Here is a 23784-nt window from a genome sequence, read left to right as displayed (position 1 = left end):
TTACTGACTTGGCAGTGTTAAACTACATTGTGCCTTTCAAGTGCTTATCCTGGTGCAATTGCCTGTGTGTGTCATAGAAAAGCTTTATTTGAACAGATTTGAAGTGGCAGTAGCCAATTAAGCCTTGTGCCTTATTGGGAATAATTCAGCAGCGTAGGAGTGGAGTTTTATTCCAAAACCCATGAGGTTTTTTTTCTCCACTCCTACTTCTATTCCTGTTGTCTTTGGTATTTTTAGATGCATAGGCATCTGCTAGGAGCAGACTAACTTTTGAACTACAGTAAAGTGATTACCATGCTCTATCCAACTATTACAGTGGTAATTGAAATCACCCATTATTATACTGTTGCCCAATTTTCCAGCTTTCTAATCTCTGAAAACATTTCTTCATCTGTCTGTTCGTTTTGTCCCGGGAGACGGTAGTATAACCCTACCTTTATATTCCTTCCCTTCACACATGGAATTTCTATCTATATGGATTCAACACTGTTATCTATGTCTTGCAGAATGTTTATTTGATTTGATTCAATTCCCTCTTTAACATATTGTGTATATCCCCCCCCCTCCATTTTGATCTACTCTATCCTTGTGATATAATTTGTACCCAGGTCCCATTGATTGTCCTCATCATTCAGTGCTATATACTCTAACTATCCTATTTTATTTTTTTGGCTTCTAGCATTTCTATTTTATTTTTTAGGCTTCTAGCATTTGTATACAGACACTTCAAATTGAGTTTTTCCCTTGTAACTACAGGCTGCTGAGAAGACAGGGAAAATCTGAGTCTTTTACTATGCCTTCCTCTTAAACCCGCCTAGCTTTCTTTCACCATTATTGGAACCTCTCTATTGGGACTCCCTAAATATCATGTTTCAATAGTATCCTTCAAGGATACCTCACATTGAACCATCCGCTCATGGGCGACTGGCGGCTTTTCCCCACATCTCAGTTTAAAAGCTGCTCTATCTCCTTTTTAAACGTTAGACCTGCAGATGGGGGAGAATGATGCTGGACTGTGCAGGGTATATTTCTGAATGTATTTAAAGGAGAGATGCTCAGCTTGTAACTTGATGCCTTTGAGATAAGTACCGCTCACCAGGGCCATACTCAAGTTATGAATGGCACTGTCTTAATTGACTGTCCTGGTACTATTTTGGGTAGTGCTGGGGCAGTTTGAGGGCAAAGCTACTGATATTCAGTACCAAGTCCCAGATAACTGTCCAGTTAAATTGGGGACAGCAGAAAGCCTGTGGATGTTTGCAAGTCATGGAAAGCTGAAAAAGAACCTGGGAGAAGTTATATTCAGTCATAATAGGTAGGAGGTATGGTCTTTTTCTGAAGAATCTGCTGCTGTTGACATTTTAATAACACTTGGGAAGATTTTCTTACTCCTGGGTAGGCTTAGTATGGAAAGAATGTTTTGCTTGTTAGCTTTTGGATATTAGAGTTATTCTCTCTTTATTTTATTACAGCCTCCTGAGAGACAGATTGTGGTTGGCATATGTGCCATGGCCAAAAAATCAACATCCAAACCAATGAATGAGATTCTGGAACGTCTTTCCATGTTCAAGTACATCACAGTAATTATTTTTGAAGAGGATTTTATTTTGAATGAGCTGGTTGAGAACTGGCCTTTGTGTGATTGCCTAATTTCTTTTCATTCCAAAGGTAATAATTTGAACACTTCTTGTATTCAGAACAATATTTTGTAATAGTGTCTTAAATAGTTTTTGTTTGGGGGAGGGGGATGTTTCTGGATGCTTTTGCAGTAGTCTTACATGACCAGAGGTAAATATAATAATAAACCTAATTGTTTTTTATGTTAATATATAAAAGAAAATCATCCCCAGTATAATATTTAAGTGGAGGATAATATAGCTCCTATTAATAAGGATGTGCTAAACCACTCCTGCTTTTATTCACATTACATGCTTTATTTTGTAGTTCTGTGTTAAGTATTTAAATAGTAGGCCTGCAAGGGAAATATAGTTATTCTTTAGCATCTCTTAGACTGGTACAGTTCACTGAAACAAAACTTTTGGATATAGTACTAATAGCTGTGCTTCCCTTTGAATAGTCTGTGCTCAGTCTCCAGCAGGTGGTCGGTGAGCTATGCCAGTTTTCCTTTGTCAGTGTAGTTGGAATTTGTGTAGTGCTCCTTGTCCCCATCTGGTGCCAGACTGAGCTTGGGGGGACCCTTTCGGGGGTCCATCCAACTTCGGGAGTGTCACACTCGATGGGTTACGAGTTGAGTCTCTCCCCCCCCCCACCTTCCTCCCCTAAATTTTTCTAGAGTTGCCTCAGCTGTGTAAGCCTTAGCTGTGTAAGCCTTGCCATCATTACCAGCAAGGCATATGGCTTAGAGAGCCAGTAGAGTCAGTTCTGAGGAAAAAAAAAAATCCTGAGGCAGTGCTGGTCTGAAGAGGGCCCTCTATTCAGTTTACTTGTATTTTTAAATGGTACCTTTTCTTTTAGCTAGGTCGCGTATTTCACAATGAGCACTTTTAAAGGGAAAAAGTGCTCAATGTGCTTCAGACAATAGGTAACTTTAGCTGGCCTATGCTTGCGTTGTGCAGGCCGCTGCGAAGGGGAATCCTCAGCTTCAGGTGATGGCGAGCAGGGTTCCCCTTCGTGAGTAATTTGCGTGCTGGCAGTTGACAGTGAGGAAGCCCAGGCTGCCCATGCAGGGATTTCCTCAGCTGCCAACTGTCAGGGAAATAAGGTTTCCGTTACTGCCGATGCTGCTGGGGAATCCTTTACTGCTGCTGTCGGCTTACGTGTTTTAGCGGCTGGGAAGGTTCAGGCTTCTCAGTTGTTACAGGCCTTGGGAGCATGTTTTTTGGCGGGTTTTGCTCCAATTAGGAAGCACCTCTATTTTGTCTGCAGACTCAGGTGACCTTTCCTCTGTATTGGAAAGACCGGAGAAGGTTTCTGCTGGGTCCTCTGCTTGAGTCAAATTGGGTCGCCAGGGATTTTTCCCCCCTGATTTTGTTTTTGCCTTGTGTAAGGCTTATTATCAGGCAGCCAGGGGTCCTGCTTCTGCCCTGGTGGTCTCGGAGGGGGGGTTCCCTCTGCATCCACTCCAGTTTGGCTCCTCTCAGCGCCGGTTTCGTCCCCATCTCCTCTCTCATCCAAGCGGCTGAGGGTCTCTTGGGACGATGAGTTATTGTATGAGGAGAAGTTTTCTTTGGATAAGGATCTGGACCCTTTTGAGAGACTTCCAGGATCTTCTCGGGGGGGTGTGGATATCACTGGTGATGGTCTTTCGGTTCCGTCAGCTGGTGAGGATGTGTCGGTGATGCGCATCTTTCAGCGGGAGGAGCTTCAGGAGCTTATTCTTCAAGTCTCCTCTGTGTTGCTTTTCGAGGAAGACATAAAAGAGCCCCCACGTATGGTGGACCCTCTGCTTCAAGGGATCTGCTCAGCTTCCCGCTCTTTTCCTATGCATCAGGATATTGTGTTTGCGCAGTGGAAAGCACCAGAGTCACCCTTTTGTTTTGTGCGCTCTATGGCTAGCCTGTATCCCATCCCTGATGGGAATAGGGATACTTTGAAGTTGCCGGTGGTGGACGCGGTAGTCTCGGACATTACAAAACGGCATACGGTGCCCGTTGAGAGCAGCTCAGCTTTGAGGGACTCTGAGGAGCGTAGGTTGGAGTCCCTCCTTAAACAGAATTTTTTTGTCAGTGCACTAGCAGTCCAGGCGGCGATGTGTGGTAGTCTGGTGGCTCGGGTTTGTTTTCAGTGGACCAAGCATGTCCTTGACAGAGAGTTTGATGACTGGTCCTTGGTGGAAGAGGAAGTAGCCAAAATTGAGATGGGTGCTTCTTTCTCTCTGATGCCATGTATGACCTGTTGCGGGCGTCGGCCAAGTCCATGACTCTTGGGGTGGCCGCTCGTTGTACCTTGAGGCCCCAGGCTTGGTCAGCGAATGTGTCATCTAAGGCTAAGCTGACAAAATTTCCGTTTCGGGGGGTCTTTTTTGTTTGGTAAGGATTTGGACAAGTTAGTTTAGACCTTAACAGACTCTAAGGCAGGACTGCCCAGTTCCGGTCCTCGAAATCTACTGGCAGACCATGTTTTCAGGATATCCACAATGAACATGCATGAGAGAGATTGCATACCAAGAAGGCAGTGCAGGCAAATCTCTCTCATACATATTCATTGTGGATATCCTGAAAACCTGGCCTGCCAGTAGATCTCGAGGACTGGAATTGGGCAGCCCTGCTGTAAGACACCTCATCTTCCTGAAGACCATGCCTGCCCACCTGCGTGGGGTGGCATTAAGAACATAGAACATAAGAACATAAGCAATGCCTCTGCTGGGTCAGACCTGAGGTCCATCGCGCCCAGCAGTCCGCTCACGCGGCGGCCCAACAGGTCCAGGACCTGTGTAGTAAACCTCTATCTATACCCTTCTATCCCCTTTTCCAGCAGGAAATTGTCCAATCCTTTCTTAAACCCAAAACTGTACTCTGCCCTATAACGTCCTCTGGAAGCGCATTCCAGGTGTCCACCACACGTTGGGTAAAGAAGAACTTCCTAGCATTCATTTTGAATCTGTCCCCTTTCAACTTTTCCGAATGCCCTCTTGTTTTATTATTTTCTGAAAGTTTGAAGAATCTGTCCCTCTCTACTCTCTCTATGCCCTTCATGATCTTGTAAGTCTCTATCATATCCCCTCTAAGTCTCCTCTTCTCCAGGGAAAAGAGTCCCAGTTTCTCCAATCTCTCAGCGTATGAAAGGCTTTCCATCCCCTTAATCAGTCGTGTCGCTCTCCTCTGAACTCTCTCGAGTAACGCCATATCCTTCTTAAGGTACGGTGACCCATTGCTCTGGGTCATTTGCATGATTTTCGCAGATATCATTGTGGCCAAGGGGCTGCTTCTTTCTTGCCTCTGGGTCTCCCCAGGGCCTTTTCTTTCAGCTCGGTTGCAAGATTTTTACCATGGGTGGGCCGAGATCACAACGGATCAGTGGGTCCCGGAGGTGATTCGGGACTGTTATGCTCTGGAGTTTTCCCACTTCTTGCCAGATCACTTTCTCGCTTCTCGTCAGGCATCATGGAAGAAGCTGGCCTTTCGTTAGACGCTACAAAGATTGCTAGATCTTAAAGCAGTAGGGCCAGCACCTCAGCAGGAATGTGGCACTGGCCGGTATTCCATTTACTTCATAGGGGACTTTTCGGCCCATCATGAATCTGAAGGGGGCCAACTGGGCTCTATGAGTTCCATCTTTTCGCATGGAGACCATGAGATCTGTCATTCTGGTGGTTCAGCTGGGGGAATTTCTGACCTTTCTTGATCTGACGGAGGCCTACTTGCATGTTCTGATTTGCGTCTCCATCAGCGGTTCTTTCGCTTTGCAATCTTGGGATGGCACTATCAGTTTTGTGCACTTCCTTTTGGTATTGCCACAGCTCCGCGGACATTCACCAAGATTATGGTGGCAGCGGTCTTGCGCAAGGAAGACATTCTGGTTCACCCCTATCTGGACGACTGGTTGATCTGAGCAAAGTCCTTTCAGGAGAGTTCCCGAGTTACGGATTGAGTTGTGGAGATGGGTAGTCAAGCTGTCCAAGAGCCGGTTGGCTCCGTCTCAGTGTCTGGAGTACCTTGGGGTTCTTTTTGACACCAGCTTGAGGAAGGTCTTCCTGCCAGAGGCCCGAGTGATCAAATTGCAGTCACAAATTTGCCTTTTGATGGGTTCCTGGTGTCCTCAAGTGCAGTTTTTTCTCTTGGTCTTGGGGTCGATGGCGACTTTACTGGACATGGTTCTATGGGCCCAGGCTCACATGCGCCCGCTTCAGCATGCTCTGCTTCAGCAGTGGTCGCCCCAGGTACTCGACTTGGAATCTCCCGTTCCTCTTCGGGGGTTAGTTCGTCACAGTCTCCATTGGTAGCTATAGTCTTCCAATCTGGTGCAGGGAGTAAGTCTGGATCAGCCATAGTGGACAGTGCTTCTCACGGACACCAGTCTCCTTGGTTGGGGAGCTCAATATCTTGGTTGCTCGGCTCAGGGCAGCTGGTCTCCGGAGGAGGCGTCTTGGTTGATCAATGTTCTGGAGAACAGAACCATCCGGCTGGCATTGCTAGCATTCCAGACGTTGTTGATGGGCGAGTCTGTTAGGGTTCTCTTGGACAATGCCACGGCGGTGGCTTATGTCAATCGTCAAGGGGGAACCAGGAGTCGTCTGGCGCAGGAGGCTGTTCTGCTCATGGTTTGGGCAGACACTCATCTTCTGGACAACTCTGCTTCTCACATAGCAGGAGTGGAGAATGTCCAGGCGGACTTCCTCAGTTGTCATGTGCTAGATCCCATAGAGTGGTGTCTTGGTCCCGCAGCCTTCGAGTTGATTGTACAGTCTTGAGATCCACTGGTCATGAACCTGATGACCAAGAGTATCAACGCCAACGCGCCCTGGTTCTTCAGTCAGCGCAGGGATGTTCAGGTCGAGGGGCTGGATGTGCTGGTACAGCCTTGGTCGGCGGCAAACTCCTGTATGTATTTCCTCTGTGACCGATGGTGGGCAAAGTCCTTCTTCACATTGCTCGGCGCACCGGCCATGTGATCCTGGTGGCTTTGGACTGGCCCAGGTGCCTGTGGTTAGCAGATCTGGTTCATCGTCTTGTGGCAAATCCTCTTTAGCTACCCCTCTTGCCTGACCACCTGACTCGGGGACCCATTTCATCATTTGATCCGGGTCCCTTTTGTCTTACAGCTTGGCTCTTGAGAAGGAATGCCTAGGTAAGAAGGGTTATTCAGATAAAGTGATCTCCACTCTCTTGGGGTTCTGGAAGCTTTCCACTTCTCGGGCTTATGTACGTGTTTGATGTATTTTTGAAGAGTGGTGTGCTGCGCATGGAGTGGTTTCCTTTCGCACCTCTTTGTGTTTTTGCAGGATGGTCTGTCTAGGGGCCTGGCCTGGTCTTTTCTCCAAGTTCCATTTGCAGCTTTGTCTGTGTTTTGCTATTTCCTGCAGAGTAAGCGATTAACTTCTTTTCTGGACGTGGTTCGCTTTTTGAGGGCGGCTAAATTGCTTTGGCCTCCAGTGTGGCCTTTGGTTCCGGCCTGGGATCTTAATCTAGTCCTGTCCGTGCTAGTGCGCCCTCCTTTTGAGCCCCTGAGATCCTGCTCGTTGATGAACCTTACTCTCAAGGCGGCTTTTCTGGTGGCCATTACCTCTGTGAGACATTTTTCTGAGTTGCAGGCTTTCACTTGTAGGCCTGCCTTCCTGGAGTTTTCTAGGGAGCGGGTTGTGCTGTGGCCTGTTCCTTATTTTCTGTCGAAGATGGTTTCGTCTTTCATGTCAACCACTCCGTGGTCCTCCCTGTCTTGGGTAGCCAGAAGGGTTCTTCGGAACATAGGCAGTTGGATATCTATTGAGTCCTTTGCTCTTATGCACAGCGAATCCAGGAGTTCCGGAAGTCAGATCATCTGTTTGTCCTCTTAGCGGGTACTCATAAGGGGGACGGCATGCTGTATTAAAGAGACTATCGCTTCTGCTTACCTTCTTCAGAAGAAGCCTGTTTCTGAATTTCTCAAGGCTCATTCCACTCGGGGTCAGGCAGCTTCTTGGGCTGTCTTCTCTTGTGCCTCTAATGGATATCTGTAAAGCTGCGGTCTTGGTCTTCTCTGTATTCTTTTGTGCAACACTACCGTGTGGACATACAGGCACTTTGAGATGTGGTGTTCAGTGAGTGTGTTCTGGTGGTGGCCCTAAAGGGATCCCACCCATGATGGGTACTGCTTTGGTATGTCCCATCAGTGAACTGTACCAGTCTGGAGAGATGCTAAAGAAGGAGAAATTAGGTTCATACTTGCCAATTTTCTTTCTTTTAGACTCTCCAGACTGGTACAGTCCCCACCCTGTCTGTCTGTTCTTTTCGGATTCGCATGAAGAGTGGGATTTTTCTGCTGGTTTTAGTATTTTTCTAGGGTCTGGGAGATTGAAAAGAACAGCAGCTTTGGCTCAGCTGGCGTAGCTAGCAATCTGTGGAGACCTTTGCTGAAAGGGTTTTCTCTATGCACATTCCAACAGTATTGCTGTTAGTTGTTACTCCTGATCAGAGTGTTGTTACTATTATAATTAGTACTTCTTAGTTCTGCTTGGCTATTAGGCAGACTGGTTATTTAGAGGGAAGCATAGCTATTAATTACTACTACAGCCAAAAGTTTTGTCTCAGTCTCCACCTGCTGGTTATGGTGAGCTATTACCCATCAGTGAACTGTACCGGTCTGGAGAGTCTATAAAAAAAGAAAATTAGCAGATAAGAACCTAATTTCTCCTTTCAGGGTTTCAGTTCATTATTATTATTTTTCTTAATGTACCTCCAGTTCTTTGAGGACAAGCAGGATATGCAGGGGTGATATCTTATGGATCCTAGGCTAGACAAAATTACACTAAGCTTTTAAAGCTTTCCAAAGCAGTGTGCCATTCGTGCGCAGGACTTACCATGTCAACATTGCCACATTTTATTTTAATCTATTTAAAAAATTTTTCTAATGTAAGAGGCACACTAGTTTTGAACTAGTGGTCACCCTCAAACCGTGAGTTTATCTTGGAGAAAGTGTCAATCATTTTCTTTGGCTCCACCTCCTACTTCAGTGGGCTATACTGTATTCCCCTAGTTTTCCCTTCTGAAAGTGAGTTGATAAGGTGGTTTTCTGTTCTGCTTGGACTTCTTTTATTTTCAGGTTTTATTGTACAAGTTCTTGAGTTTTTTTTTTTTTTTGGTGCTTCAGAGGTTCCCAGGGGTACTGGGACAACTCTACTTGCAGAAAAGAGACACTAGTGTTGCAGGCGTCTCTGTGGAGTACCTGCTTAGCCAACCTACTACTACTGTTAATTATTTCTATAGCACTACCAGCCCTGTACAGAGTCACAAAGAGTAAGAAAACAGTCCCTGCTCGAAAGAGCTTACAATCTAAACAGGCAAGACAGATAAACAAGATGTCATGGATACTGTTAAGGAGAACAGTTAATCAGCTGGCTGGGTTGGAGGACAGAGGAATAGGGTTAAGGATTGAAAGCTATATTAATAGTTGTGGATGCTCAGGGACTGTTCATTTGGGAGCGAAGCTCGCTCCTGATTTAGGCAGGAATTTGAGCGCAGGCTGTGGGGTCCTGAGCTGGTTCAGTAGACTGGTTGAATTTTTACTCCCTGTCATTGTGCAAGGAGCTGTAAGGAGGTTGAGATCTCAGCTCACCTTTTGGGTCGGCTGGCAGCCTGAAGTTACAAGCATCTGAAGACTTTCAGGCTTGTTTGAGGCAGAAATCCTTTCTCCTTCTTTGCTGCAGGGACAGCTGCAGCAGTTCACAGCACCAGCAGGCACATGTGAATGCAGGCTTTAGCAGCCTATGGGAAAAATGGGGGAGGTGTCTGTAAATTGTGTTTTTGAGGGTTCCTGGGGCTCGATTGGGGAGTACATCACCTCTGAAAACCCCTTTCAATATTTTTGACTTTTATTTTTTGTGTTTGGCTATGGGAGATCACACACTTTGTGGTTAAAGTATGTTTCCAGGGGGTTGGCTACATTGCATTGCACTTCCTGGTCTCCTTGAAAGCACATTCCACAAGAAGTGTGGCTTCTTCGTGGATGGAAGCTCAGTCGATTTTTGCCCAGGGTGATTTGTAGGTCAGAGACCTGATATACTCTGCATTCTACAGATTGGACATGGCAGCGCGGGAGGACACTGTCTTTGGATCCTTAGTGTTACAAGCAGATGCAGACATCTCACCCTAGATTTCTGGGACTGCTTTTTTATGTCCCTGCTATCCAGAATGATATACCTATTGCACTAGAAAAAGATTAGGTTCTTATCTTGCTAATATCTTTTCTAGTTGAAAGGTGTGCCATTCTGGAATCCCACCCTGTCAGTTACTGTCTCTATTCCAGAGTTTCTCAACTTCTTCAAGCCAAATACCCCCTAAGTGGGCCATTAGTGTGGGCAGACTAGATGGGCCGTGACCCTTTTCTGCCGTCATGTTCTATGTTTCTATGTAAGTCTAATAAATATCAACTGAATACCCCCACCCAAGCTCCACCCCAGAACCACCCAAGCTTCTCCCCTGACCCCACCCCCATAATAATAGTACAGTGTAGTTTATGAGCAATTAAAGGAGGTACATATGCCTGTTTGTATTAACATAGCAGATGTACTTATTTATTATGTTTGTAAAAATGTTTTTCTTCAGGTTTTCCATTGGACAAAGCAGTTGCCTATTCAAAACTCAGGAATCCTTTTGTAATTAATGACTTGAACCTGCAGTACCAAATACAAGACAGGTAAGCAGAGCATATTCCAGAATCAGTTAAGAGCTATAATTTTAAGATACAGAGACTTAGCTGAATAAAGACATACATATTTCTCACTTGTCATCCACTCACTGTCTTATCTGAACATTTCTTCTTTCATGCTACAATAATGCAGATCTTACTTTATGCAATGAGTCCACAAACTTTAAGAGCTACATGGGATGCATTAAATCACTGAAAAGGCTAGGTGTTCCCCTTGAAAATTGCTGAGTTTGTTGCTGTGCTGTCTTATGTCATATATATCCTTCTGGTAATACCCAGGGAACCTTGTTAGCCTTGCTGCTATTGCCTCTCTTATGCATTTAGAAAAGGAAAATATTTATCCCAGGACAAGCAGCAGCATATTCTCACTTGTGGGTGACATCATCCACAGAGCCCCTGTACGGACAGCTTTAAAAGTGCATCACCACTTTAAGAACTTGAGAAAGTTTGCGAACTGCCTGCACCGCGCAAGTGCCTTCTTGCTTGAAGCCCACTCACAGCTCCTCAGTTCTTAGTTTTCCACAGAGCTAAGTTGTGTTTTTTGAACATTGTTCAAATTCATGTCTTTTTTTCTTCTTGTTTTTTTCATTCTTTTCTAGTTTTAACTCTTAAAAAAGAAAAGCAGAGGACATTTTTTTTCTCGCTGTTCTCACTTCATGGACTTCACCTGCCTCTCCGTTTTTCTCACCATTGAGTTCAATTTGGTTGAGGCAGTTTTTCCATCAATGTCCCTGCTGCTAACCGGTTTTTTAAAGTGTTGCAGGTGCCAAAGGCAGATTTCCATAGTTGGTGCTTACAGAGCCTTGGCCCGGAACACCGGGTTGAATCCTGCACACAGTGTTCTACCCTGCAAAAACATACCATCGAGTCAAAAGCTTCAACAAAAAATTTGTTTGGCACAACCTTCCACATCGAAAGCATCTACTTCGAAGCCTGCGTCGAGAAACATCACTCCGTCCAGTAAGCCAGCCAAAAAAACGCTACTTCCCAACAGGTCTCGAAAGTCAGTCTTGCATCGAGTCCCTTGATGCTGACCAAGTGACGTCCGCTCTTGCGTCTGGCCTCTCCTCCATCGAGGTGTGCATCCTCTCAGAGACCAGACACGGCACCGATGGTATCGGCAGAACACCCAAAGGTACCGGAGCTCTCATATCATGAAAAGCTCGAAGCGCTTTTCCAAGTCAGTGACATGTTACTCCGACACCGACTCCATCGGTACCAGCCCAGCCTGAGCATAAGACCAACAGGTCCTGTGGTACTGATACTGGATTTCTGATACAACATTGACGTTCCAAGCTTAAACACAGCTCATCTCATTGCAGAGTCCATTCTCCATCATGGTGTGGATCTAGTTCTTTCTAATCGATGATCCAAGTCCTGTCAGCATCGTTCATCTTCAGCTGCTTTGAAGTGGAAACATCACTCTTCTTCCCCCTCTTCAAAGCGTAAAAGGAAGTACAACATACATCTTCATCGGATCAACACCAACCTTAGCGTCACTATCGATCCCGACGCACTCCTTCGCCAAAAGACTTTTATGACTCGGACTTACAGTCTGACTCGGCGGATAATGTCTTGGAGTCCACTACAGAGGTTTATGACACTCCTGAGAAGTCTCCTCAGAAGTCTTCACAAAGAACTAAGTGTCTCCTACTGAAAGACTTTCTTTCACAAAATTTATTTGGCAATTAGGCAAATAGCTCCCAGTCAAATTAGAAGCTAATTCTGCCTACAGTGCTGAATGTTTAGAGGCCTTGGACTATGATGAGCCTCCTAAAGAACTTCATCAATTTCCATTACATGGTATTCTCAAAGAGACTCTTCATAAGAACAGGGATTCTCCCCTCACTATTACTGTAGCTCCCAGAAAATTGGACTCTTTATACAAAATCATTTCTTCTCCTGGTTTTGACAAACCACAACTCCAGCATCAGTCCCTGCTGGTAGAGTCGACTTTGAAGAAATCTACTCCATCCAGGGTCTATGCCTCTGCTTCCAGGGCATGAAGGACGCACTATGGACAAGTTTGACCATTGCCTGTACCAAAACTCCATGTTGGCTAACAAGAGTCTTAAACTACAATTTCTATATTTCCTGCTATGTCAAGAATCTGGTTAAGACATTGTCTTCTTTTGATAGATACATTCCTTCACAACAATTACAAGATTGTTGTCACATCCCTCGCATCCTTGCCCTGGCTAGAAGATACATGGCAAGAACTGCTTATGATGCCTTTGAATTATCTTCCAAAGCCTCAGCTATGTCAGTGGCAATGAGACATCATGCATGGCTCAGAATCTCTGATATGGATGTCAATCTCCAGGATAGACTGGCTAACATTCCGTGCTTGGGTGATGAGCTATTTGATGATTCTATTGAAAATGCTTCCCAAAAGCTCACTGACCATGAGAAACATTGGGATGCTTTGGTTAAATCCAAGCCTAAGCCTTCAACTTATAAGTCTAAGCACAATGCGTTCCCAAACAGCTTTCTGATCTATACAAGCAACAGCGTGTGGAGGTTGCTACCCAGTTCCTGAGACAGTATGAAGAAGATCAGAGTATTCTTGAGAGAATGGTCACCAGTGAGTAGACATGGCACATCACTGTGACCCGGAGAACAAAAGGGAAAGCATGATGAAGTAAAGGAAGCGATGCTCACCTGGCTTCTGGAGCAGCCAAAAAACTACTCTGCAGGAATGCAAAAGCTAGTTGAACAATACAACAAATGTGTCATCTTGCCATTAAATGTTGTCACAGTGTTTAAAAGAATCCACAGAGCTGGAGATTTAATCATTTTAGCTGCTGGTTTGTTGGATCTATTGGGTATATTATGGTGGAGGAAGTGTTTTATCCTCTACAAGCAGGCAGCATATTCTCACATGTGGGGTGACATCCACGGAACCCGGTACGGAAAGTGTTAAAAGTGAACTGTCACTTTAAGTTTTAAGAAACTTTTTGACTGCCCGCACTGTGCATTCAGGAGTGCCTTCCCGCCCGATGCCAGCTTGTGGTTCCTTAGTTCTTCATTTTCCGCTGAGCGAAAAAGTACTTTTTCTGGACTCCGTCCAGTCTGTGTTGCCTTATCACCTTACCTGTAAGTTTTTTGTCTTTGAGTGGCCTTTGGCCATTTTTCCCCAGTTACTTTTCTCATTTATTATCTTTGTTTTGAAAACATAAAAAAAAATAAACTACTACTATATTTCTTTTTTTTCCACTTGGACCTTTCAGCCTTCGTGTTCCTTCTCGGTGAGCTTTTTTTTTCTATTCTCATCATTGAGTTTAATTTTGCCGCCTCAATTTTTCAATCCATGTTGCAACCATCGACCGATTTTAAAAAGTGCTGTTGGTGCTAGTGGCCTATTTCAATCACTGACCCACATATTTGGTGTTCACATTGTTTGGGCCCTGAACATTAAGTTGACACTTGGCATTTGCTGTTCCACCTCACTGAAGGCTTGTTGTATCCAACAAGAGAAGCTGTACGGCTCAGCCATGGACATCAGGAAAACATCCGAGCCTTCGGGACCGACATTGACATTGAATGAGATTTCAGCATTTGGGAAGTCAGCTAAGAAGCCATCCTCTTCCCAGCAATTGTTGCAGGCCTCTACAGCATCGAGTTCCTTGATGCAGACCAAGCATCAACGCCATTGCTCTCCATCTCTGCAAGTTGTGTCTCCATAAGGGCATGCATCCTCATCAAGGACACCCACCCCTTGACACCTTGCTGCACCAGAGGTACTGGCTGTTGAGCCAAGGGTATCGGTGCAATTCTTCAAAGAAAACTCAGTGAGTTTTTTTCTGGAGGGAGATTGGTGACATGTTTAAACTGCACTCAACTCCGGTGCTTGCATTGACACCTTGAAGCCATAGGGTACCAATTCCAGATCTCAATCGAAGAGCAGTAAACATTGATGTTCTCCATCAAGTAATTGATTCTCGACATCGAAACATCAACACTTTTCATTGAAGCATCGATGTTCTTATTTGAAGCATCGACGCTCTTCATCAACTAGACGCTTTGCATTGAGGCACCACCGCTCTCCATCACGTTGATTAGAGATTGACACAGGGACAAATTTGTCCCTGTCCCCACAGGAACTCAATTTCCCCGTCCCATCCCTTTGAGTTTTGTCACTGTCCCTACCCCATTCCTGTAAGCTCTGCCTTAATAATAATAATAATAATAACTTTATTCTTGTATACCGCCATACCCAGTGAATTCTAGGCGGTTCACATTAATTAGACATGGTTACATGCAGTTAAGTATTAATTGAACAGATTTACATTAATTAAACATAGTTACGTGCATGGTTACATGCGGTACACATTATTTAAACATAGTTACATGCAGTTAAGTATTAATTGAACAGATATATGTAGAGTTAAGTGTTCAATTAAATAGGGATGCGGGCAACGAAGTAGATGAAATTGGGGGAGGATAGAATAGATCGGGGGTGGGTGGGGGTGGGGTGGGGCGAGATAAAAGAGGAGGGTGGGGCGGGGTTCTTTGGAGAGGGGACAATTAAGTGTCGTGGCGTTGGAAGAGGTGTGTTTTGAGTAGTTTTCTAAAGCTGAGGTAGGTTGGAGCCTCGAGGATTGATTGGGCTATCCATGGGTTTAGTTTGGCGGCCTGGAAGGCGAGGGTTTTGCCGAAGAATTTATTGGAGTGGCAGAGTTTTAGGGAGGGGAAAGCAAATAGCTGGATTCTGCGGGAGTTCTTGTTTCTGTGATTCAGGATGAAGTGTGGGTTGATGTAGTTTGGGGCTAGGCCGAATACTGTTTTGTAACAGAAACAGGCAAATTTAAATAGGACTCTGGATTCCAATGGTAGCCAATGAAGTTTGTGGTAAAAAGGGGTAACATGTTCCCATTTTTTCAGGCCGAATATAAGGCAGACAGCGGTGGTCTGGATCATTCTGAGTCTTCTGATAGTTTTATTCGTGGAGCTCAGGTAAATGATATTACAGTAGTCCAGTATGCTGAGAATGGAGGATTGCACTAGGAGGCGGAATGACGTGTCGTCGAAATATTTTTTTATGGTGCGTAGTTTCCAGAGCACCGAGATGCTTTTCCTAACTGTAATGTCGGTGTGCTTCTCCAGGGTTAGGTGTTTGTCTAGTGTGACTCCTAGTATTTTTAGGGTTTGTTCGAGGGGAAAGGTTGATCCTTTTACTTGAATTGTGGTGTCTATGATTTTGTCTTTGGGGCTAGCCAGGAAAAATTTTGTTTTGTCGGGGTTTAGTTTTAGTCTGTAGGATTGCATCCAAAGTTCTATCTGATTGAGTGTATTTGAAAGGGAGGTGAGGAATTCTGGAGTGAAACTGGATAGCGGGATGACTATTGTGATGTCATCAGCGTATATGAAGAATTTGAGCTTGAGGCTATGCAGAAGATTGCCCAGGGAGGCGAGGTAGACATTAAACAGGGTAGGGGACAGGGGGGAGCCCTGCGGAACACCACAGGAGTTGTCCCAGCTGTATGAAAAGGAGTCATTCTTAAATACTCGGTATGATCTGTTTCTTAGGAATCCCTGGAACCAGTTGAGGACCTGGCCGGAGATGCCGATGAATGCAAGGCAGTCTAAGAGAATGTTGTGGTCGATTAAGTCAAAAGCACTGCTCAGGTCGAGTTGCACGATCAATGCGCAGGAGCCCTGGCTAAAGAGTGTGTGTAAGTTGTCTAGTAGAGAGGCTATGATGGTTTCGGTACTGTGGTCGGAGCGGAAACCTGATTGATTGTCATTTAGGATGTTGAATTTTTCCAGATATGTGGTTATGAATTAAAGTGTTTGAGAATTGTGCATATGAAGACAGAGCTTGCAGGAATGGGGCAGGAACAGGAAAAGAGTTTGATGAGACATGAAAATGAGTTCCCATGGGGATGGGGGAAAATTTGTCCCTGTGTCATTCTCTAATGTTGATCCCATGCTTCCAAGGATAAAAACTTCAATGCATGGTGTATTCTCCATCACCAGGATGCTCCCATCGTCTTTTCTACCTTCAGTATTAGATTATCTTCTTCATTTATCCAATTCTGGGCTAAAAACAACTTCAGTCAGAGTTCACCTCAGTGCTATTAGTGCTTTCCATATTCTTGTCAATAATCACTTTCTGGCCTCTCATCCTCTTGTTTCCAGGTTTATGAAGGGACTTTTCATTACCAAACCTCCACTCAAGCCACTTCCACTGGGATCTTAATGTAGTCCTAGCCTGTTTGTTGAAACCACAATTTGAACCAATGGCTACTATTCATCTTAAGTTTTTCACTTGGAAAGTGGTCTTCTTGATCTCTCTCACTTCTGCCCTTTGGGTGAGTGAACTCCAAGCATTGGTTTTGGACCCACCGTTCACAGTATTTCATCAGGATAAAGTGTTGATCTGCACCCATCCTAAATTCCTTCTGAAAGTAGTCACAGAAGGTTCACCTCAATCAATCTATTGTACTTCCAGTTTTTTTCCCAAAGCCTCATTTTTATCCTGGAGAAACAGCTCTTCACATGTTGGACTGTAAACATGTCTTGGCTTACTACATTCAAAGGACTAAACCACACAGGACTTCGCCTCAATTGTTTATTTCCTTTGATCCTAACAGATTGGGCAAGCCTGTAACCAAGAGAACTATCTCCACATGGCTAGCAGCGTGTATTTCTTTTTGCTATGCTCAGGTTGGTCTGCAGCTCGAAGGTCGTGTAACAGCACACAAAAGTCCAAGCTATGGCAGCATCAGTAGCTTTCTTAAGCTCCACTCCCATTGATGAAATTTGCAAAGCAGCTACTTGGTCCTCAGTTCACACATTCACATCTTACTACTGTCTAGAATCCTATTCCAGATGAGATGGCCATTTCGACCAAGCAGTATTACAGAATTTATTTTCTTCCTAATGGCCAACACTTCCTCCATCCCATTTCAGTAAGCTAAGGAGTCCCACATGTGAGAATATGCTGCCTGCTTGTCCTAAGATAAAGCACAGTTACTTACCATAACAGGTGTTATCTGGGGACAGCAGGCAGATATTCACATCCCTCCCACCTCCCTTGATTGGCTTCTTAGCTTGCTTACAGAACTGAGGTACTGCGAGCCTCTTGAGCAGAGTTGTCTGCGATCTTTTTGGATGAGATTTGCAGGGCCGCTACTTGGTCGTCTTTGTATATGTTCACCAAGTTTTACAGGATCAATGTTGCAGCCAAGCAAGATGCTGCTTTTGGTGCCTCTGTTTTGGAAGCAGGCTCATCAATCCCATCCTGATTCTCCAGGACTGCTCTGTTACATACCACAGGTCCCAGAATAAAGTGGGATTGCTTTGCTAATCTTCTTTCGTGTAAATCCACACTTTATTCCGCCATATGCTTTGCTTATTTACTGATTGTCTGCCTTCCATGTACTGATAAGCTTCATTTCTGTTTTCTGACCATCTTTTATAAGGGTGCCATCTCTGGACTCTTCTAGCAGGATGATAAGGAAGGTGAAATTTGGTATTACCTGATAATTTTCTTTCCTTGAGTCCTGCTAGATCAGTTAAGGTCCTGCCCATGAAGATTACAGGCTGCTGTGTTGTGCTTCTCTAACTGCTGAAAACTTGATGACATATTGGAGGTCAGCAGGCCTGTGGAGAAGTTTGTGTACAGTGTTCCATGTGGATAGATTTTATTAATAGTTTGTGTCCCCATATTTGTTTTTTAAGGGTAAATTTTCACTCTGCTTTGTGAATTGTACTGACAGGACAGGATTCAAGTATGAACTAATCCTTATACAAATGATTTCACCAAAAGTCAGTGTTCTCTGCCTCCATCTGCTGGCTGGGGAGCACAACCCACTAATACCATATTTTCACGCATATAACGCGTGCGTTATACATGATTTTACAAACCGAGTATAACCATGCGCATTATATTTGTGAGCGCGTTGTACACTTTTTTTTACATAGATCCCCCCCCCTATGTCCGATTCACCCCGCAGGACTGCTCGCACCCACACCCCGAAGGACCGCTTGCGCTCGCACCCGCACCCCCACCCCGAAGGACCGCTCGCACCCCCACAGCCTTCCCACCCCCCCCCCCCCATCATGGAGAAACTGCCTACTGTTGTCCTGCTGCTTCCTCTACCGGCGGTCCCGCCCCTTCTCTGAGCCCTGCGCCTGCGCTGCTTCCTCTTCCGGCGGTCCCGCCCTTTCTCTGACGTCAGAGAAAGGGCGGGACCACCGGAAGAGGAAGCAGGGCTCAGAGAAGGGGCGGGACCGCCGGCAGATGAAGCAGCAGGACAACGGTAGGCAGCTTCTCCATGATGGGGGGGGAGGCTGTGGGGGTGCGAGCGGTCCTTCGGGGTGGGGGTGCGAGCGGTCCTGCGAGGGGGTGAATCGGATGTCGGGGGGGGGCATCAGGCTTTCAGGGTGGGAACAGGACTTCAAGGGGGGACAGGACTTCAAGGGGGAGAGGAGAGTCGGGGCGGGCGAAAGGAGAGTCGGGGCGGCCAGAGGAGAGTCGGGGTGGGCGAAAGGAGAGTCGGGGCGGCCAGAGGAGTGTTGGGGCGGGCAAAAGGAGAGTCGGGGCGGCCAGAGGAGAGTCGGGGCGGGCGAAAGGAGAGTCGGGGCGGCATGCGCAGTATATGGGTGTGCGCGGTATATAAAAATTTCTTTACATAAATTACAGTTTCCCGCGCGCTATACCCGTGTGCGCGTTTTACACGGGTGCGCAGTATATGAGTGAAAATACGGTACTGGTTTAGCAAGACTTAAGAAAAGGAAATTGGGTAAGACCAAATTTTACCCTTTGTATTCACTGGAATAGAACATAAGTGGCCTGGGAGATTGGGTTCCAGAAATATGTGTTCTCATAATTGTTGCAAAAGTGCCTGCATATGTTTGTAAACAAGTACTACACTGTTATTTAATCTTATTATTTGAAAAATAAATGTATTTACTTTTACATAATTCTGCATAACTCAAAAATGTTTGTCATATAATTTTGTACTCTTTATTTTCACATAATTCGCTAATGTATGATCACATTGTCCCCAATGTGTTTAAGGCATAGATATGACGTGTCCTTTTTTAATTATATGTAAAGATGCTGGGATTGCCTTTAACATACAGTATAATGCAGAAATTTTCCAGTTTCATGGGAGTTGTGTGGTAACTACAAAATCTTCCACACTTCAGTAAATAGACACCTTATGCCTTTTGTGTAAAAGCAATTAATAGTTTACCTTTTTTGAGAAATGTATGGACTGTTTCTTGTTCTCTCTTAAGTATGAGCATTTGTGATGCCTTGACTACATAATATTACTTTCAGGAGAGAAGTTTATCGAATTCTGAAAGATGAAGGAATTTTACTTCCACGTTTTGCAGTTCTAAATCGTGATCCAAATAAACCTGAAGGTAAATTAACTCTGGTTTTTGCTTTGTATTCTTCTATTGTTCCTTACTGCTGGATTAGGCAGGATGGCTTAGATCTGATGACTGCCAAGTTTCTGATACTGTGAGCAAAGAAATTTGGGCCCTCTTTTACTGAAGTATGTTAACCAGTTAACATAGAAATTAGCACATGGGGCTACTGATGAGTTGTGGTAAAATAATCCATCTTTTCCAATGCAATAGGGATGGTATGCTGAGCCATAGGGTTTTCCATGCCTGCTCGCGAGCATTCTGTAGAAGCTTCGGTCCATTAGAGCATATTTCGATGTTTCATCATTTAGAATCCTAGTACAATCCCAACTAGATTATTGCAATATCACCTACCTGGCAATTTCCCAGAAGAATATGTGGCGATTACAATTGGTGCAAAATGTGGCAGTCAAGCTAATTTTGGGGTTGAAGAAGTTCAATCATATAACACCTTTCTATCGACTTCTACATTGGCTACCGAAGGAGGCATGTGTGAAGTTTAAGTTCGGATGCTTTTGCTTTAAGGCACTATTTGGTTTAGCCCCTAAATATATAACTGACCTCTTCTCTTTCTCAAACAACAGATATAAGAGAAGCTCACACTCGAATTTTGTTTCCCCACCGGTTAAAGGATGTAAATGTAAAAAACACCATCAACATCTTCTCTCACATCAAGCGGCATTATGGGGCAAAGATCTAGAACAATTACTCAGGCCTACTACTTATGAGGAATTTAGGAAACACCTAAAAACATATCTGTTCCTGAAGTATTTAGGCAACTAACCTGTACAATTCTACTCCACAATAACTGACCTCTATCGCTATTAATAACTAGCTTCTAACCTTGTTAATTCTACTTAATTTGTAACATCTTTTAACCATTGTAAACCGCATAGAACTTCACAGTCCTGCGGTATATAAACTGTTATTATTATGTCAATCACAAATTTTCAGCTCCTCTTTCTCCCCGGTCTCTGCTACCCCCTTCAGTTCTTCCTTCTGCAGGCAAGCATAAAGGTGTTGTGCTGATCTGCTCTTTTTATTTCCTTATTATTTTGCGGTGCTTTTCAGTTATTCATGGGTTTTACGTGGTACATTTTGCGGTGCTTTTCAGTTGTTCGTGGGTTTTACATGGTGTAAGGAACAGCTGTGCCTTCTTGGAGAGGAGCATACTTTAGTTTGCAGCTGACATGTGACTCCTTCAGGGACTTGTGAAGCCAGCCTGCTGAAGATTTGTGGAGCTCAGGGTTCCAGGCCCTCAAAACTTAATCCTTGACTTAGTTAGGAGTGCAGGTTGTTAGGCATCAATAATGTCCTTCAGTACATTCACGGTACCGGCTAAGGTTTAGCCTCCCCCTCTTTCTTTCGGCATTCGTCACAACCCAAGGGGGGGCTCAGTCCAACTGGCAGCTCGAAGATCTCAGCATGGCAGCTGACCAACGGTTTGAGGCAGAGAAGTCCTCCAGTTCCAGCTACCCTTTCAAGTTTCTGAAGTAGGCTGCAGCACCATTTCCCCAGCACATGGTCTATGAGTACAGGTTATGCCAATCTATGGGAAAATCAGGGCGGTTTAAAAAACAAAACAAACAACAACCTGTGCTTTTGACTGTTTCTGCAGAAAGCCCCCCCCCCCCCCCCAATCTATAATCCTATTTTTTGTTGTTAGTCAGCTCTGAAGCATTTTTAAGCTGTTTTTTTTCTCACCAAAAAGCTGCTGTGGTGGCCATCTTGGATTTCCCAATTTTCCCCCACCCCTACCAAGTTCTCAAACTTTTTTTTAACAACACCTCGTTTTGCCTCAAAATTGGTAGGAATAAGGTCCACAGACTAATATCTCTATTTCATGCCTTATTTGCACTGGATGGGCGGCTGAAGAGCACCCTTGTGCCAAGTGTCACATGACACAGAATGGAGGAGCGGAAGCTTCAAGCTTTGCCTCTAGGGCTGGTTTCTTCAGGGGGAATGAAACACCTTCTGGAACCCCGGGACTGTAGCTGTGCTCATCGTAAGGGCGTATATGCTTCGTAGCCCAAGAAAATGTGTTTGCTCCATCCTAAGGGACAAGGAGATTTGCCCTCTCAGGCCTTTACCCCAAGGTTCGTTAATCTCCTCTGGCAGGCTTATGCACAAGGCAGAAATCCGCCAGTCGGGTCCACAGAACGCGGATCTCACTGGAAACTCGGAGTGCTTCCTTCCTGAAAGCGGAGGCTATGCTGAACTATGATGGTCAATCAGAAAGGGACTCGAACTTGGAGAATGAAGATTTGGATTTGATCCCTTTAGTTGCCCCAAAGTGAGGCTTCTCTCATGGGAGAAACAGCCTCTTATCCAGAGGACCAGGAGGTATTGCTATAGATCAGGGAAAGGATCCCTTTGTTTGCTGACTTAAGTCCTCAACTTTACTGGAGATCATTACCGTGTTCCTCCAAGAATTGAAAATAGACCCTCCACAAATCCATTTGAATGCTGCCCAGCACCAGCACAGATAAGTCCTTTTCAATCTTGATAAACATATGTTCAGTTGCTGAAGATTTTGCTGCTATTTGAAGCTTTCCCAAAAAGTACTGTGATTGATAAAGCTGTGGCTGGTGTCTAAAGACTGGTCTCTTCAACACTTTTTTTTCTGAACACTTATAAAGAAGGATACAATGTATATAAGTGTATGACAATCAGGGATTTGATAGTTTTGCTACAGTGTACAAGATCGCCAGCCAGGATCTTTGCGAGATAGCAGACCTTGAGCAGCTAGAGGCCAGAGCAGGGGGTCCTTTCTTGGTTCCCGGCGCTCTCACCAGTATTTCACAGGAGCTTCTACCCAGAGAGCCTTTCAAGTCTCCAGACAGACATTCTGTGGGAACTGGAGGAACCAAGGTTCAGGTGCCATCCAAAAAGCCACAATGATGCCAGCCCTTATGCCACCCCTTTGAAGATTGAAGATCGGCTTTCAGGACTATCTGGAGGCTTGGGAACAGATAACATCTGATCGCTGGGTCCTGGACATTATCAGAGAGAGAGTTACAAGATAGAGTTTGCACAACCTCTCTCTGACTGATTTGTGGATTTGCCGGCAGGCCGGCATTGAAAGCAAAGAGCGACGTTATGGAGGTTACTAGATATCCAAGCCATAGAACAAGTTCCTGCAGATGACTCAGGCTTCGGCAGATATGCCATATGCAGTGAAACTTTGATTTGTAAGCATAATTTGTTCCAGAAGCATGCTTGTAATCCAAAGCACTCATATATCAAAGCAAATTTCCCCATAGGAAATAATGGAAACTCAGACGATTTGTTCCACAATCCAAAAACTTTAATACAAAATACACCGAAAACATGCTTGTAATCCAAAACACTTGTATATCAAAGCAAATTTTCCCATAGGAAATAATGGACACTCGGACAATTCGTTCCACAGTCCAAAAACTTTAATACAAAATAATATATGTACTTGTATTGCAAGACTTCACTCATTTAGAACAGTCACTACACTCCTGCAGCATCAGAGAGTAAAGAACCATCGGCTCAGTTGTGATGATGTGACGTGTGCATACTGTATGTACTCGTATTGCAAGAACAGTCACTACACTTTTTGAGTTGTATATTTTCTCATTAAATAGCTCAGTGAGAGTCTGTGTTTCTCCCTCTGGTAAACAATACATTTCTGAGGACTTGGTGATTCTTGTACAATCCCACTCTATTCCTGGACTATTAGGTTATTTTCCCATACTCATAAGAGCTTGTAGGAAGCCTCATAACACATAGTCTTGAGCTCCTTCCCTCTTACCTCAGGACTGACCCCCAGGAAATCAGTTTCTTTCCTATAAGCCAGACTGTAGGAGTGCATATTTTCTGTACACGTTTAGTTCTTTAAATTCAGTCCTTTCAATTGCAGTTTTGGCCCTTGTGTTGCAGAGGTTCCCTGCGAGGACAGCTCTGACTGCGGGAGATCACAGATTTTACGCTGTCTGCTTATGGGGGATAGGGGGTGGCTGCGGGGCAGTGCACCCTCTGGAAAGCCTGATCTTCAGATTGGGGCCAGAGGACCATTCCTTTGGGAGCTTGCTCACCCCAGGTTTGTCCACTACTGGGTCAAGTGCAGGC

General features: G+C 44.8%; 1 protein-coding gene across 9 annotated transcripts in view; it reads left to right on the top strand.

The window, feature by feature from the left end:
• Positions 1 to 23784, top strand: part of PPIP5K2 (diphosphoinositol pentakisphosphate kinase 2) — a 501817-nt gene that overhangs the window by 59026 nt on the left and 419007 nt on the right. For all 9 annotated transcript variants that reach the window (XM_033929166.1, XM_033929168.1, XM_033929165.1 and 6 more), the window contains exons 4-6: positions 1473 to 1668; positions 10200 to 10290; positions 19595 to 19680. In XM_033929166.1, coding sequence (XP_033785057.1) covers positions 1473 to 1668; positions 10200 to 10290; positions 19595 to 19680 — 373 coding nt within the window. The remainder of the gene's footprint in view (positions 1 to 1472; positions 1669 to 10199; positions 10291 to 19594; positions 19681 to 23784) is intronic.

The sequence above is a fragment of the Geotrypetes seraphini genome, chromosome 1 (genome assembly GCF_902459505.1).
Source record: "Geotrypetes seraphini chromosome 1, aGeoSer1.1, whole genome shotgun sequence".
Lineage (NCBI taxonomy): Eukaryota > Metazoa > Chordata > Amphibia > Gymnophiona > Dermophiidae > Geotrypetes > Geotrypetes seraphini.
The sequence above is the reverse complement of the archived record's forward strand: the minus strand, read 5'-3'. Positions and strand labels throughout refer to the sequence as shown.